Consider the following 14,588-nt stretch of genomic DNA (forward strand, 5'->3'; position numbering starts at 1 on the left):
CGCCTATAAAATTCGCCGCGCGTGCCTTAAGGAACCGGCGCTTGAAGACACCTTTACACCTTTAAGACACTGAGTGGCAAAACATATTCAGTGTAGATAAATTTAGGGGCCTATTTACTAAAACTCAAAATAATAATTTTTATTAAAACAAAGTCAACCTAACTCCCATCCATAAATTTAACTAATTTATCAAGAATTCTTCTCTAAAAAGTCAAAACAAAAAAACATTGCAACAAATTTGGGTGTCAATTCAAATTGTAAGAAAACTTGATTTTAGCAAACTGTTGCTGCGAAAAACTCAACTTTATCGGGTTTTCGGCCAAAAACCCTGACTTTAGGCCAGATTCAAAACAGTGAGAAAAAGTTATCTCTTGGTTTATCACGTGAAAAGTCATGGATTAGATTCAATTCAAGGAAAAAAAACTTTTCTCCAAATTCAATTCCAGTTTTTTTCCCATAGACTTCAGTAGAGGTTTCACTTGATAAACTGCGAGATAATTTTTTTCAGAATTGAATTGCATCTCAAACTGAATATCATCCATGACTGTTCACGTGATAAACCTGAATTAAATCTGGCCCTTCAGATTATCCAGCGCAGATCACAATGTCAAGAATAAACTTCAGGGATACCTGCCATTTACTTCTACATAACCTGGACAGGTTTGAGATGGAATATTTTTGGATTCTAATTTTTAGCAGCTTTAGGGTATAATAAATCTCTAAAAATTCGAATTTTTTCCCCTTAAAAAACCTGACCAGATAAATTTGCGGTTAAAGTTAGGTAGGTCAAAGTTGCAGACAGTAGTATTAAGATGATCATATAGATTAAGATCTTCTTGTATGTTGACCTGGGCATATGAGTGCAATTTGATGTGTGTGTGGTCAGCTTAAGGCTAGATGCACATGAGGCATTTTGAGTGGCATTGTAATTGCCTTGAAAACTCAGCAGAATACTCCAATCTGTCTGTCATAGAAAAACTATGGGAAAACACAATGGCTATAGTATTTCTGAGCTTGGGTCTGATCATGTCAGAGGCTGCATAAAGCGATTAGCCACTGACTGCACCCAGTGCCTCCAGGGCAGCTTTCTATATTAAAAGGTGGAAGGAAAGTAACATTTTAGGTCTCTATGAAGATTTTTTAGTACTCTTCTAGTATATTCAAATCTGTTTTGGTATCAATATTATAAAAATGCATTTTGAAACTGGAGTACAGAGAATGGCAGTTGAATTCATAAGGAAAATGGAGGATCTTAGCCATCAATGTAGGTTGAGCTAACTCATATTCATACATTGGAGAATACATGCTGAAGGGGGTAAATCTGCCCATTCAGTTTGTTGAGAAAAGAATTTCTCCTAATTCAATTCCATATTTTCCCATAGAGCCAGATGCATAAGAAAAAACTTATCTCCCTGTTTCGCACATGAAAAAAAAACTGGTCCTGAATTGGGAGAAAAGTTGTGTTTCCTCAAACTGATTAACCATAAAATAACATTTTCTCATGGAGTTGAATCTGGCCCAAAAACTCAAATTCTATGGGTAAAAATTGGAACTGAATTGAAATTGAATCTAGCCCCTAAGTTCATACCTAATAAACCATAAAAACACTTTTTCTCATTGATTTGAATCTGGCCCAGTTGGTGATTGCCTAATAAGCAGATATACAGAGTTAGGATAAAGGTTTCCCCAACCAATATCTTATTGGGAAGGGCTGAAAAATCCCATTGGGTAATGCCTGCATTGGCCCCTGGATTTTGTCCTCTCCCAGTGGGTCTGTAGAAACCTCTCATTTGTTTCAATAAGTGCCCCGGGCTCCAATCGGATCAGTCCAGTTTGGCATCCATTTTCTCATGGAGTTGAATCTGGCCCAAAAACTCAAAGTCTATGAGGAAAAACTGGATTGGGAGAATTGTTTTTTTCTGAAATTGAATATAGCCTCTAAGTTTATACCTAATAAACCATAAAAACACTTTTTCTGGTTGATTTGAATCTGGCCCAAAAACTCAAAGTCCTTGGGTAAAAACTGGAACTGAATTTGGAGAATCATTTTTTTCTGAAATCGAATATAGCCCCTAAGTTTATACCTAATAAACCATATAAAAACTTTTTCTCGTTGATTTGAATATGGCCCATTTGGTGATTGCCTAATAAGCAGATATACAGAGTTAGGATAAAGGTTTCCCCAACCAATATCCCATTGGGAAGGGCTGAAAAATCCCATTGGGTAATGCCTGCATTGGACCCTGGATTTTGTCTTCTCCCAGTGGGTCTGTAAAAAAAACCTCTCGTTTGTTTCAATAAGTGCCCTGGGGTCCAATCTGATCAGTCCAGTTTGGCACTCCATCTAAATATTTGTATCAGTTAAACGTGGCATTAGACTAGATCTGCCCTCTCTGTGCACAAATGTTGAACTTGCTACAGCTAATGCAGTATGCACATTTTACATTTAAAAAAATGCTCATTAGTTCCCATTATGTCAGTAACTGCAAGTTGCAAGTTATTCTTTAGCAGTGAATACTAGACAGCCTGCCTTAAAAAATACTCTCCAATGAGTCTGTCCATTGGACCTGTCAATCTAACTGGGATCAGTCTAATGGCGACTAACCTAAGTTATTGAAGTTAAAGCTGGAGTATTATAGGGGATTTTCCTATGTTTTTATTCACAAGGATAACTTCTTTCTTTAGATATTTGCTCATCGTCTGTCTATATTCTTGGCTGAGCCACAAGCTATGACTGAACTGTAAGGGTTTTGCTTTATTTGACTTTCAGAAAATAAAAACCATATGTTGCCACACTAATATGTAAATATGTTATGAGACTTCAAAATATGTCACAATCTGCTTTACGATGGAGCTCTGAAAGATGTAAAAACGCCTCTTTTACATCCCAAGTAATAATAGGGTGTGATCTTTTGAAGAAACGCTCTCAATTAATTAACCTCTTAGCCTAATCTCCCTTTGTCTGGTGCCAGCTGACATATGGAACCTCTAAAGAGTTCATTTACAACAGAAACGAGCAATGTTCCAGGAGAAATGTCATCAGGCACTTTTCCTAATATCAACAGTAAGCTGTTTTATCTTCTGTGTTATTAGCAAATGGGCTTGTGACCTAAGGACCCTTCTGAATTGGACAAAGCTGACCCAATAATTAACAGAGGCAACAGTCCTCCGGCATGCCACCCTGCTATTATTAAAGCCTCTGCAAGCGCCGCATGGCAATTTCCTCCCCAGTCATCTAATACCTATCATCTCATACAGCTCTTCATCTCTGTGTTTTTCTTTTATATAAGAACGGTCTTCCCTGGGATTGAGGCTCCTAGGTTGTTGTCAGATGTTTGACTTCAATGCAGGAGACAGAGAAAGATAACAGTTTCTTTTGATCTTGTGTATGCAAAATCACTTATCCGGAAAACAAAGAAGGTTCTGTGAGTGTGGGAGTTAAGATCCTATCCCACAGAGAACTCCTCTTATGCAACACTAAACATTACTCCCATAAAAAAAGAAGAAGAATATCTCGAGGCAGATCCACATATGCATAGCTCTGGAAACACTAAAATCCCAGTATATGGCGTAGCTGATAATATCAGTTATTTTAATAATGTTCTTTTATTTTCACATGCCGGTTGCATTCTCTTTGAATAGCGTCACTGAAATAATGTAGCACTGAGCAATTTTACAGTATATTTATAGAGCAAACAAAGATGTAAATTATAAAAACAAGTGTAAGCTCGGTAAATATGATATGCGTGAGTGGATTTTCTAACAATAGGCAAACATTTGCCCTTTCCATTTCATGCATAGGGACCAATCAGTAGTTAGCTTTTACTGATACAGTGCAGTTAGTAAAATAAAAGAAGAATCTTGAGTGAGAAGGCAGTTTCTGATTCTGGCCATATAAGCTGCCAATTGGTCTCTCTGGATATCGGCGAGGTTTGAAAACGCTTTTGGACAAAGACCTCATTTCCGTTGATGTAGCCCTTGACCAACAGGTCCTGCATGTGATACAATCTTTGGTTCCCCGGCCAAGAAATCTGCCTGATTCAGCTCAGTATGCAGGCAGCTAAATGAGCAGAGATCCATTCTGTTGGCCAATTCTAAGCAACTGTTCAATTGGTCTTCATTATTTTTTTATTTTAATTAATTGCCATTTTCTTCTGACTCTTTTCAGCTTTTAAATGGGGATCACTGACCCCATCTAAAAAAACAAATGTTCTGTAATGCTACACACTTAGGGGCAGATCTATCAAGGGTTGAATTTCGGGTTCATGGGAGTTTGTAAAAACTCCCATAAACTCCCAAGAATTCGAAAAAAAACTACCAAAAAGAAAGATCGCTGCTCTGATGTTCTTCTGCTTAGGAAAGATGTGAGAGAAGGTTTATACTTTTTCTCCATAAGCAAAAGAACATATTTTTCCTGACAACTTCCTTGACTACTTGGTGGTCAGACTGGTGTGAAAATGACCAGCAGGTGGCGCTGTTGTAACAAAATTCATTCATATTGACAGTACATGTATCCCTTAATATCTTGGAATCAAAAGAAAATAAATAATGAAAGTAAATTACAAAAGTGCTTAGAATAGCCCCCTTGTCAGTTTAGTATGGTTGATGAAGGGCGGCAGTTGCTGTGGCCTATTGTTGCAAACTCAATAGTATTGTATGCATATGGAGCAGTTTCTTTACCAACAGAGAAAATACTTATGCCACTCTAAATAGCATGCGCACGAAGACACGTTGACTATTATTGCGCACACGGGGCAAATATTGGACTGAAAATGCACATTTTGGGCTAATAGTTTGCTAGGTGTCTGCAGCAGTGACAGTGGAGTAGCGGGTGTAAAAACAAAAGCGGAGAAGCCATGAAGCTTGCCGCTTTCCTTAGTGTTGCTGTAGCGACTATTAAAACGGTGGTTCACCCTTAAGTTGACTTTTAGTTTTTTACAGTATGGCTAATTCTAAGCAACTTTTCAATTGCCCTTCATTTCTTCTTTTTTATAGTTTGTCTTCTTCTGCTAACTCTTTCCAGCTTTCAAATCAATTCATGGTTGCTTGGGTAATTTGGATTGCCAACTGAAGAACGGTAGAATAAAAAGCTAAATAACTCAAAAACCACAAAAGATAAAAAATAAAAACCAAATGCAAATTGTCTCAGAATATTCACAAATAATAATAAAAAAAATACTAATTGCAAATTGTCTCAGAATGCTCACAAATAATAAAAAAAGAAAACCAGCTGCACATTGTCTCAGCATATCACTCTTTACATCATACTAAAAGTAAATTTATAAAGTGCCAACATATTAGATGACCATTGTAGAAGGTAAAGAGAGCCCTGCTCATTAAAGCTTACAATCGAATAGATGCGACCGTTTAGGGAAACAAATACTTATAACTTCCCTATTAACAATTTTACCTTAAATACAATATTTACCAGCTAGGCTGGTGGAATTTAGCCCAGATGGCATTGAGTAGCAACTTTAACAAGAGGACTAGAAGAACCTCTCACTGGGAATTTTGGTGTGCCATAATATATGGATATGATCTTTCCTGTGCTTAAAGGGGTTGTTCACCTTTGCATTAACTTTTAGGGCAGAGAAATACGCTCAGATTCTGGAAGATTAGTCGCTCCTTTTCTTCGGGGCGACTAATCTCCCTTAACTGCCTCCCGCCGGCTAGAATGGAAATCACCGACGGGATGGCAATCGGTGTGCTTCGTTTTCCCGAAGTCACCCGTAGTTGCCTCACGAGAAAACTTTGGGAGACTTCAGAAAACGAAGTGCTCCGGGTGCCATCCCGCCCGCGATTTAGATTCTAGCTGGTGGAAGGCAGTTCAGGGAGATAAGTCGCCCCAAAGAAGAGGTGATTTATCTAGTATGATGTAGAGAGTTGTATTCTAAGACAATTTGCAATTGTTTTTAATTTTTATTATTTGTGTTTTTTAGATATTTAGCTTTTTATTCAGCAGCTCTCCAGTTTGCAATTTCAGCAATCTGGTTGCTAGGGTCCAAATTACTGTAGCAACCATGCATTGATTTGAATAAGATACTGGAATATGAATAGGAGAGGCCTGAGCAGAATGACGAGTAATAAAAAGTAACAATAACAATAAATGTGTAGCCTTACACAGCATTAGTTTTTTAGATGAGGTCAGTGACCCCCATTTAAAAGTTGAAAAGCATCAGAAGAAGAAAAAGGCAAATAACTATAAAAAATAAATAATGAAGACCAATTGAAAGGTTGCTTAAAATCCTACAACTTACTAAAAGTTAACTTAAAGGTCAACCATAATTTTAACATGATGCAAAAGGAAACACCAACAGTTTTCCTTAGGGATTCAAGCTTCCCAGTTGCATGTGACCAGTTTCAGGGTAGAACAGAAAGAGAAGATTTGTTTCAGGATCACAAGGTGTCGTGATGGAAAAGATAAATAATAGTACAGAGACTGGAAGGACTGACTATTCACATATCTGTTAGAAATAAAAAAGACAACACGTTTCCAGTAGAGGAACATAAACCTCTAATTACATCACAGTGCCAGAAAGATTCCACTAACCAGCTCCAGTTCCCACGGCGGAACTAATTAGCGGCGGAACTGCAGGGCCGAGTTGTGTGGGGATGGGTTTGCCGCTGCTCCAGGTAGTGACGCAGCCGGTGCGTTCGTGTACAGCTGGAAACATGGCTGCTGACATCACACTGTTATTCAGAGCCAGCGTAAAAACAGTAAAGACAAGAAATAAAGCGCTGGGGGTATCCCTGCCCGAGACCGATTTGCTGAGGAAGAGACTGCCGAGGGGGGAATTCAGCGGGAAGGCGCGGGAAGTGGTGAGTGCTGGAAGGGGAGGGACACCTGTTGGGTACCACACAGCTGCTTCATGAACTCCAGAAATGAATCTGCTCTTTATTGGCTGCTTTCTGCTAAATTCCTTCCAGTTACTGGCTTTGATATTCAGACTGGCTTGGGAAAAGCAAGGATACTCTATAACACGGAATTAATGGCTGGTTAGGTTTAATATCACCTGGGGTAGCACTAGCTTGTTGCACACAATTTGCTGTTCTCCTAGACTTCTCCCCAGGTACTTGGCAGGTTTTATGCTCCTTTGAGCTCCACTAGTCACTGGTTTGTTTTTTACAAGTAAAGGATAGCTAATAAAGTGCTAAGTTTGTTATGGGTCTAGTCACCCATAGCAACCAGTCAGCAGGTAGCGTTTACAGGGCACCTCTTTCAAAGGACGCATCTTATTGGTTGCTATGGATTCCTGCACTTAGGCCAGGCACTAAATAGTGGATAGGCACAGGGCGATATGTAAGGTGATGACATAAACTCAATGTACTTGGTGTCATTTATATATGCAGATAGCCATAGTAATGGCGATGCTTAACAACTCACAGCAGCAGGGCCCTCCTTTTGCCATGATGAAATGCAGGGGTTGTGCTGCACAGTTGACTAGCAATCTTTAAGGAACAGTTCTGTCTGCAACAAGGGATTCTTGGTGCCTTTTATTACTTATGGGCAGGACCGCCTATCAAGGGGAGAAGATACCAGGAATCTTGAAAAGAGGCTGGCACAAGCCTGGACCCACAAAGTAGTAAAGCCAGAGTCAAATTGTAAAATAATTAAAAAAGCTTACATTTTATTTTCCTTAATTAAAGAACCATGGCCTGAGGCGTTTCGTGTCTTCCAAGGATTCTTAAAGGTGGCCATACACGGATAGATCCGCTCGTTTGGCGATGTCGCCAAACGAGCGGATCTCCCTCCGATATGCCCACCTTGAGGGCCCAACGATCGGATCCTAGCGCTCGCAAACGGGCGGTCGGATCGCGGTACCGCATCAACGAACAGATGCGGCCGCGATCCGACGGGATTTTTAACCCCATCCGATCGAGATCTGGCCGACTTTCGGCCAGATCTCGATCGGGGAAGCCCGTCGGGGGCCCCCATACACGGGCCAATAAGCTGCCGACACAGTCTGTCGGCAGCTTTTATCGGCCCGTGTATGGCCACCTTTAGTCATAGGTAGGTCCTTGGTAGACACAAAACGAGTCAAGGGGAGAATCTAGTTAGAAAATGTTATCTGTGTTGTCCGTATCATTCTAAAGGTGGCCATACATGGGCCGAAAAGCTGGCAATTTGTTGGCTCCTTATTGGCCCGTGTATGAGGCTTTCCAGGGCCTGACTGCCCGATATCTGGCTGAAAATCGACCAGATATTGATGGGGCAGATTTAAAAATTTCATTGGGCAAGGAGCACATCAGCTTGTTAAAATGGGCTCAGCCTGACAGCCTGTATTCCTGCTGTGATCCAACTGTTGGCCTGAGGGCCAAACTATTGGATCAGCTGATATTGGCCATCTTGAAGTCTTGAGAATTTGAGAATTTTTATGGTGCAGTATTTATTTCTAAATTACACTGTTTACACTCCAAATAATTCGCTCTACAATATAACATTTCATACATGTGCTTTCAGACAGAGCCAGCACTTTAGGATGGAACTGCTTTCTGGCAGGCTGTTGTTTCTCCTACTCAATGTAACTGAATTGTTATCTTGTGTTAGGGAGCTGCTATCTAATTACCTTCCCATTGTTCTGCTGATGGCCTGCTGGGGGAGGGGGTGATATCACTCCAACTTGCAGTAAAGAGTGACTGAAGTTTATCAGAGCACAAGTCACATGACTGGGGGCAGCTGGGAAACTGACAATATGTCTAGCCTCATGTCAGATTTCAAAATATAAAAAAAAAATCAGTTTGCTCTTTTGAGAAACTGATTTCAGTGCAGAATTCTGCTGGAGCAGCGCAATTACGCTAACCGATGCGTTCTGAAAAAAACATGTTTTCCCGTGACAGTATCCCTTTAAGGTTGATGTCACACAGGGCTCTTTCTGCACCTGTGTAAAATGCAGGCCACGGAAAGAAAAAAAAAAAACAATCTGCGTGGCTCTGCACAAATGCATTAAAGAGGGAAGGGAAAAACATATTTTTTGCCTTATAAAAGAAAGCATAATTCTAAGCAACTTTGTAATTTACACTCGTTACTCATTTTCTATAGTGTTAAGATATTTGTATTTGTATTGCTATTGAAAGCAGTTTCTGTCTGTCCCTTTCTGTTCTCTGCATGGGGGGTTCAGACTGTTGATACAATGTAAGTTGATTTACAGATCCAGGGAAATCAGACTTTTGCAACATTGTATAAAAAGTAACAACTAATCGGCCTGTGTGCACACATGGAATGGTTTCTGTGTTCAAATGTGAAAATAACCCTATAATTGCAATTCACTCAATGATGGTGGAGGATCGGCATGGCATTAGCCTTCATAGCAAAACAACCTAAAAATCTAGAAAACACATAAGACATCAACACATGCTGGTGTCAATGTTTTTAGGCTTTTTCAGTTGGCTATTAATCAGCCTGTAAAAGATGCATCCTGTATTATCTGTATTAAAAACACTATTGTTTTAGTTTATAAAGGAATAGTTCACCTTAAAGCAAACTTTTAGTATGATGTAGACAGAAGTTATTCTAAGACAACTTGCAGTTTATCCTAATTTTTTTTTTATTGTGTAGCTTTTTTGAAAGACATTTTTTATCATTAGCTCTCATCTTGGGATTTCTTTTGGTTGCTAGGTCTTATTTTGTTATTTGCAACCGTCCAGCAGTTGAAGTATAGCAGCAGATCAATACGAGAGAGGGGAAGACAATAAAAATAAGGAATTATATATAGAAATAACAATAAACCTGAACCTAGCCAATATGTTTTTTGTTTTCTTGGGTCAGTGACTCAGACAATTAGATTTCCAGATGCTGGCTTGAATGAAGCATGGTTTTAAATGAATCAAACCATTCAAAAAGGGACCAACTAAAAAGTTGCTTAGAACAGGGCCGACTATAAGATTTTAAAAGAAAAGTTGAACAACCCCCCAAGACAATTTCTTTTTTATTTAACATTACTTTTATCACTATTTATATATCTAACTCAACCTCTCACACGTTTATAAAAGGCTCCTAAAAACAATTCCCTAGCAGAAAGCATTTCCCTGTGAACTTTTTCATTGTCTTGAAATGAGCCATTGATGAAAAATGACTTTTTTTCTGCTAGATACTGCAGTTGTCACAGCTACGTGCTGTCTACTACTTAGGGTAAGGCCACACTAAGCGATAGCGCGGCGATTTGACTCGCCGCGACTATTCGCCGCGACTTTTAATCCTCAATCGCTGGCGAAACTTTGGCGCTGGCGTCTATGGGAAATCGCGCAAAATCGCCAGCGTAAAAACACACGCGGCGATCTTTTTTCTATTGTCGCTCGAAATCGCCTAGCGAGGCGATTTCGAGCGACAATAGAAAAAAGATCGCCGCGTGTGTTTTTACGCAGCGATTCCCCATAGACGCCAGCGCCAAAGTTTCGCCAGCGATTGAGGATTAAAAGTCGCGGCGAATAGTCGCGGCGAGTCAAATCGCCGCGCTATCGCTTAGTGTGGCCTTACCCTAAGGGGAGTTTAATCAAAGGTCGACTTATAGAGTTATTTTTTTTTAACCTCGAATGACCTTGAATCTTGAATAGTATCTTATTTAAGGAAAAACTTGAATGTCTAAAACTCAAACGAATATTACCGTCTCGAAAACTCAAATCAAATTAGACTAAACTTGAATCTACTGTAGTTTTTTCTCCGAAAATTTGCCATTGACTTCTACATGAACTAGGCAGGTTTTAGGTGGCGTACTATCAAATTTGAGTTGTTCCCACGGTCAAGATATGATAAATCTCAAATTCGAATTTGGATTATTCGAGTTTTGAACAAAAATCCAACTCGAAAATTCGAATTTACCATTTGAACCTTAATTAATCTGCCCCCAAGAGTGTATTATATAGATTTTTATGTGTGAGTAGTTTAAAGCTTAGGATGCATAACATAGTTTTTTTCCATATAAATAGGGATGGGCGAATCTGAGCCGATTAGTTTCGGGAAAAATTTGCCGCTGGTGAATTGTCGCAGACGCCCATTAAAGTCTATGGGCGTCGGAAAATGTATATCGCACTGCAAAAATTTTTTGACGCGCGTCTTTTTTTTTTTTTTAAATTCACGCTGCCATACAAGTCTATGGGCGTAATTTCCACGGTGAAACAAGGCGAAACAATTCACCCATCCCTACTTATTAAGTATAGCTTATTTACTCATGGCTACCAAGGGGGGGGGGGGGGGTGTGTGTGTGTGTGTGTGTGTGTGTGTGTGTGTGTGTGTGTGTGTGTGTGTGTGTGTGTGTGTGTGTGTGTGTGTGTGTGTGTGTGTGTGTGTGTCTGTGTGTGTCTGTGTGTGTCTGTGTGTGTCTGTGTGTGTCTCTGTGTGTCTCTGTGTGTGTGTGTGTGTGTCTGTGTGTCTGTGTGTCTGTGTGTGTGTCTGTGTGTGTGTGTCTGTGTGTCTGTGTCTGTGTCTAAATGACTGTGCATATTTAGAAATAAACTACACCCAAATGCTTCTTTTCTGTGTTCAGTTGGATTGGAAATAGAAGTATTAAAGTGAATTCATGTTCTCTGGTGTGTAACCAGTAATGGTAGGAATCATGTGAAGAGTCCCATGTGCTCCTTATGTTTCAAATTAAATTTGAACTGGAATCTGATTAAATAGGGGATTCCGCTTGGCTTTGAAGTCTTCCGGAACCTCGGCATCTTTCCTGTTTGAGACATCCTGTCTGGAGTCCTGTTTCTTTAAAGGGGAAAATAATTTGGCCTTTCAAAAAGGACTATAGTACTCCATACCATTATGCTGGTGTGTACTTATTTACTGGTAAGCCAGTGCTGTTGTGCTAATGCAAGGAGACATTTAAGGTCCATATAAACAGATTGCAAAATTTTGTTTACGAAAAGAATCCTATACAGATTGGCATCTGTAGTATACTTAAGAGAAGCACCACTGCAGCTACTCTTCTGCAATAAAAGGTACAGATATGGGATCCGTTATCCAGAAACCTGTTGTCCAAAAGGCTCCTAATTACAGAATGGCCGACTCCCATAGACTCCATTTTATATTTACAAAATCTTTGTTTTTTCCTTTTTCTCAGTAATAATAAAACAGTACCTTGTACTTGATCCAAACTAAGATATAATTAATCCTTATTGGAAGCAAAACCAGCCTATTGGGTTTATTTAATGTTTACATGATTTTCTAGTAGACTTAAGGTACGAAGGTCCGAATTACGGAAGGATCTGTTATCCGGAAAACCCCAGGTCCCGAGCATTCTGGATAACAGATCCCATACTTCCACTGAGTTAAAACTTACTACGGTGCAGTAACTCACAACCAATCAGCAAGTAGCATTTACCTACTGTTTAGTTATTTGTTACTATGGGTTACTGCACCTGGGCAACCATTATGCATTTTAATGCATATTGGATATAGTATGGATATAAATAAAGATCCTCTACCTACATCCACATATTTTAATGAGGAAAGGAGATGCCTGCTTATAACTGAATCTGTCCTATTTTTTGTGTTTGGGTCTGTTCAATAAAGGGTAAGCAACCCCTCCCCCCCCCCAAAACAATTGCCTAATAAAAGCAACTTTTCCTATATTTCCTATATACATTTTATAAAAAATGTCAGTGATTTTAAAGCAGGGGCTGGTTTACTCCTGGTTCTTACAATATTGCAAACATTTTAGTTACACAGCAAAGACAGGTCTATTAATCAGCTGCCTTGTCAAGTTTTTTTCTGTTTTTGGTACTGTGCATTACCACAATGCATTTTAAATGAAACAACTCAGATGCAGTTGAACTGCAGCTTTAATTCAGTGAGTTGAACAAAAAGATTGCATAAAAATGTGAGGAACTAATGATTTTTTTTTTACACAATCACTTCATTTCAGGGGCTCAAAAGTAATTGTACAATTGACTCAAAGGCTATTTCATGGGCAGGTGTGTGAGATTCCTTCGTTATGTCATTATCAATTGAGCAGATAAAAGCCCTGGAGTTGATTTGAGGGGGGGGGGGGTCAAAGGAGCTCTCCATGCAGGAGAAACAAGCCATCCTTAAGCTGCAAACAACAAAAAATTCCATCTGAGAAATTCCAACAAAATTAGGAGTGATAAAATCTACAGTTTGGTACATCCTGAGAAAGAAAGTACTGGTGAACTCAGCAACGCAAAAAGACCTGGATGCCCACGGAAGACCGCAGTGGTGGATGATCTCAGAATCATTTCCATGGTGAAGAGAAACCCCTTCACAACACTCTCCAGGAGGCAGGCGTATCGATATCCAAGTCTACCATAAAGAGAAGACACGAAAGTAAATACAGAGGGTGCACTGCAAGGTGCAAACCACTCATAAGCATGGCTAGCGAATACTGAACCTGCTCGCAAGGAGAAACAGACAATTCATGTGTGAAGAAATTTTTTTCCATTATATAAACTTGAATTTGGTTCAGCCAGGCTCTTTGATATGGCCACTTATGAATCCTTCTGAAAATGGCTCCGATTTGGCTGAATCAGGATTTCGGTGCATTCCTAATCCTGAAACAGTCTGTATAAACCATCTTAAATCTGTAATGTAACAACTGTAAACTTCTGAAGTTTGGTATAATGTCACCAAATTTGGTGCCATGGTGACCTCTTTCTGTGAAATAGTTTCATAGTATAGTGTCGCCTTTTCATCTCAGCTGTACTTCTAGCAGGCTACGGTGTCAGGCCATAAGGTCATCTCTGTTTTCCTAGCTGTGCAACTCATTCACTTAATAATAGAGCTGGTCTCTTGTGAATATAAAATGAGGCCTTACAGTGTTAGGGATTCCCAGGACTAGGGTTTCCCAGGAACTGGAACTTTTATAACATACACAATAGTATAATGATACTTACTAGCCCTGGTCCCTCTTAGCTGTGGAAATCATTACATCTTGCATCAAGCAATCTCACTCAATAAAGTAGAAAAGGAAATATGGGCAAATAAATGTAGCTTGCAAGACTTGCATCTCTGTGCGACTATTCACATGTATTAATAATACATGTGAATATTGATAAAGGGGTTGTTCATCTTTAATTTAACTTTTAGTATGTTATAGAATGGCTAATTCTTAGCAACTTTTCAATTGGTCTTCATTGTTTATTTTTTATAGTCTTTAAATTATTTGCGTTCTGACTTTCCAGCTTTCAAATGGGGGTCACTGACCCCATGTGAAAGACAAATGCTCTGTAAGGTTACACATTTAGTGGGTTATTTACTAAACTCCGGTTGGGCTTTTTGGGCAAAAACTCAAATTTTTCAGCTTTTTATTTTCTTTTTAGACTTTTTGCATTTTTTTTTAAGCGATTGGCAGCAAAAAGCCGAAATCCAAAAATCCAACCTCTCAGACCTGCCAAGGTTGTATATAAGTCAGTGGCAGAGGTCCCTATTCTATTTTGAAGTTTCTGTGCAAGATTAAGCCCGAAACTCTGACCTTTTCAGGCAGAAATCTGAAAAAAATGGAAAAAGCCCAAAAAATTGAGCGATTTGGTGAAAAAAAACTCAGAAAAAAAATCATACGATTCGGGTTTTCTCTTGATTTTATTGAGTTTTTATCCAAACCGATTAAATCAAGCTTTTTTTAATATTAAATAGTGTCAAATCTGGT

At 39.2% G+C, this 14,588-nt stretch overlaps 1 protein-coding gene across 2 annotated transcripts in view; it reads left to right on the forward strand.

Moving 5' to 3' along the window:
* The first annotated feature begins 6,586 nt into the window (after positions 1-6,586).
* The window catches only part of stx18.L (syntaxin 18 L homeolog), a 153,597-nt gene continuing 145,595 nt past the window's right edge, over positions 6,587-14,588 (forward strand). Inside the window, exon 1 of one of the 2 annotated variants that reach the window (XM_018250399.2) lies at positions 6,587-6,819. In XM_018250399.2, the coding sequence (XP_018105888.1) occupies positions 6,613-6,819 (207 nt within the window). In that variant the 5' untranslated portion in view covers positions 6,587-6,612. The remainder of the gene's footprint in view (positions 6,820-14,588) is intronic. The other variant, NM_001096210.1, reaches the window with a different exon arrangement.

Source organism: Xenopus laevis, chromosome 1L, assembly GCF_017654675.1.
Source record: "Xenopus laevis strain J_2021 chromosome 1L, Xenopus_laevis_v10.1, whole genome shotgun sequence".
Taxonomy (NCBI): domain Eukaryota; kingdom Metazoa; phylum Chordata; class Amphibia; order Anura; family Pipidae; genus Xenopus; species Xenopus laevis.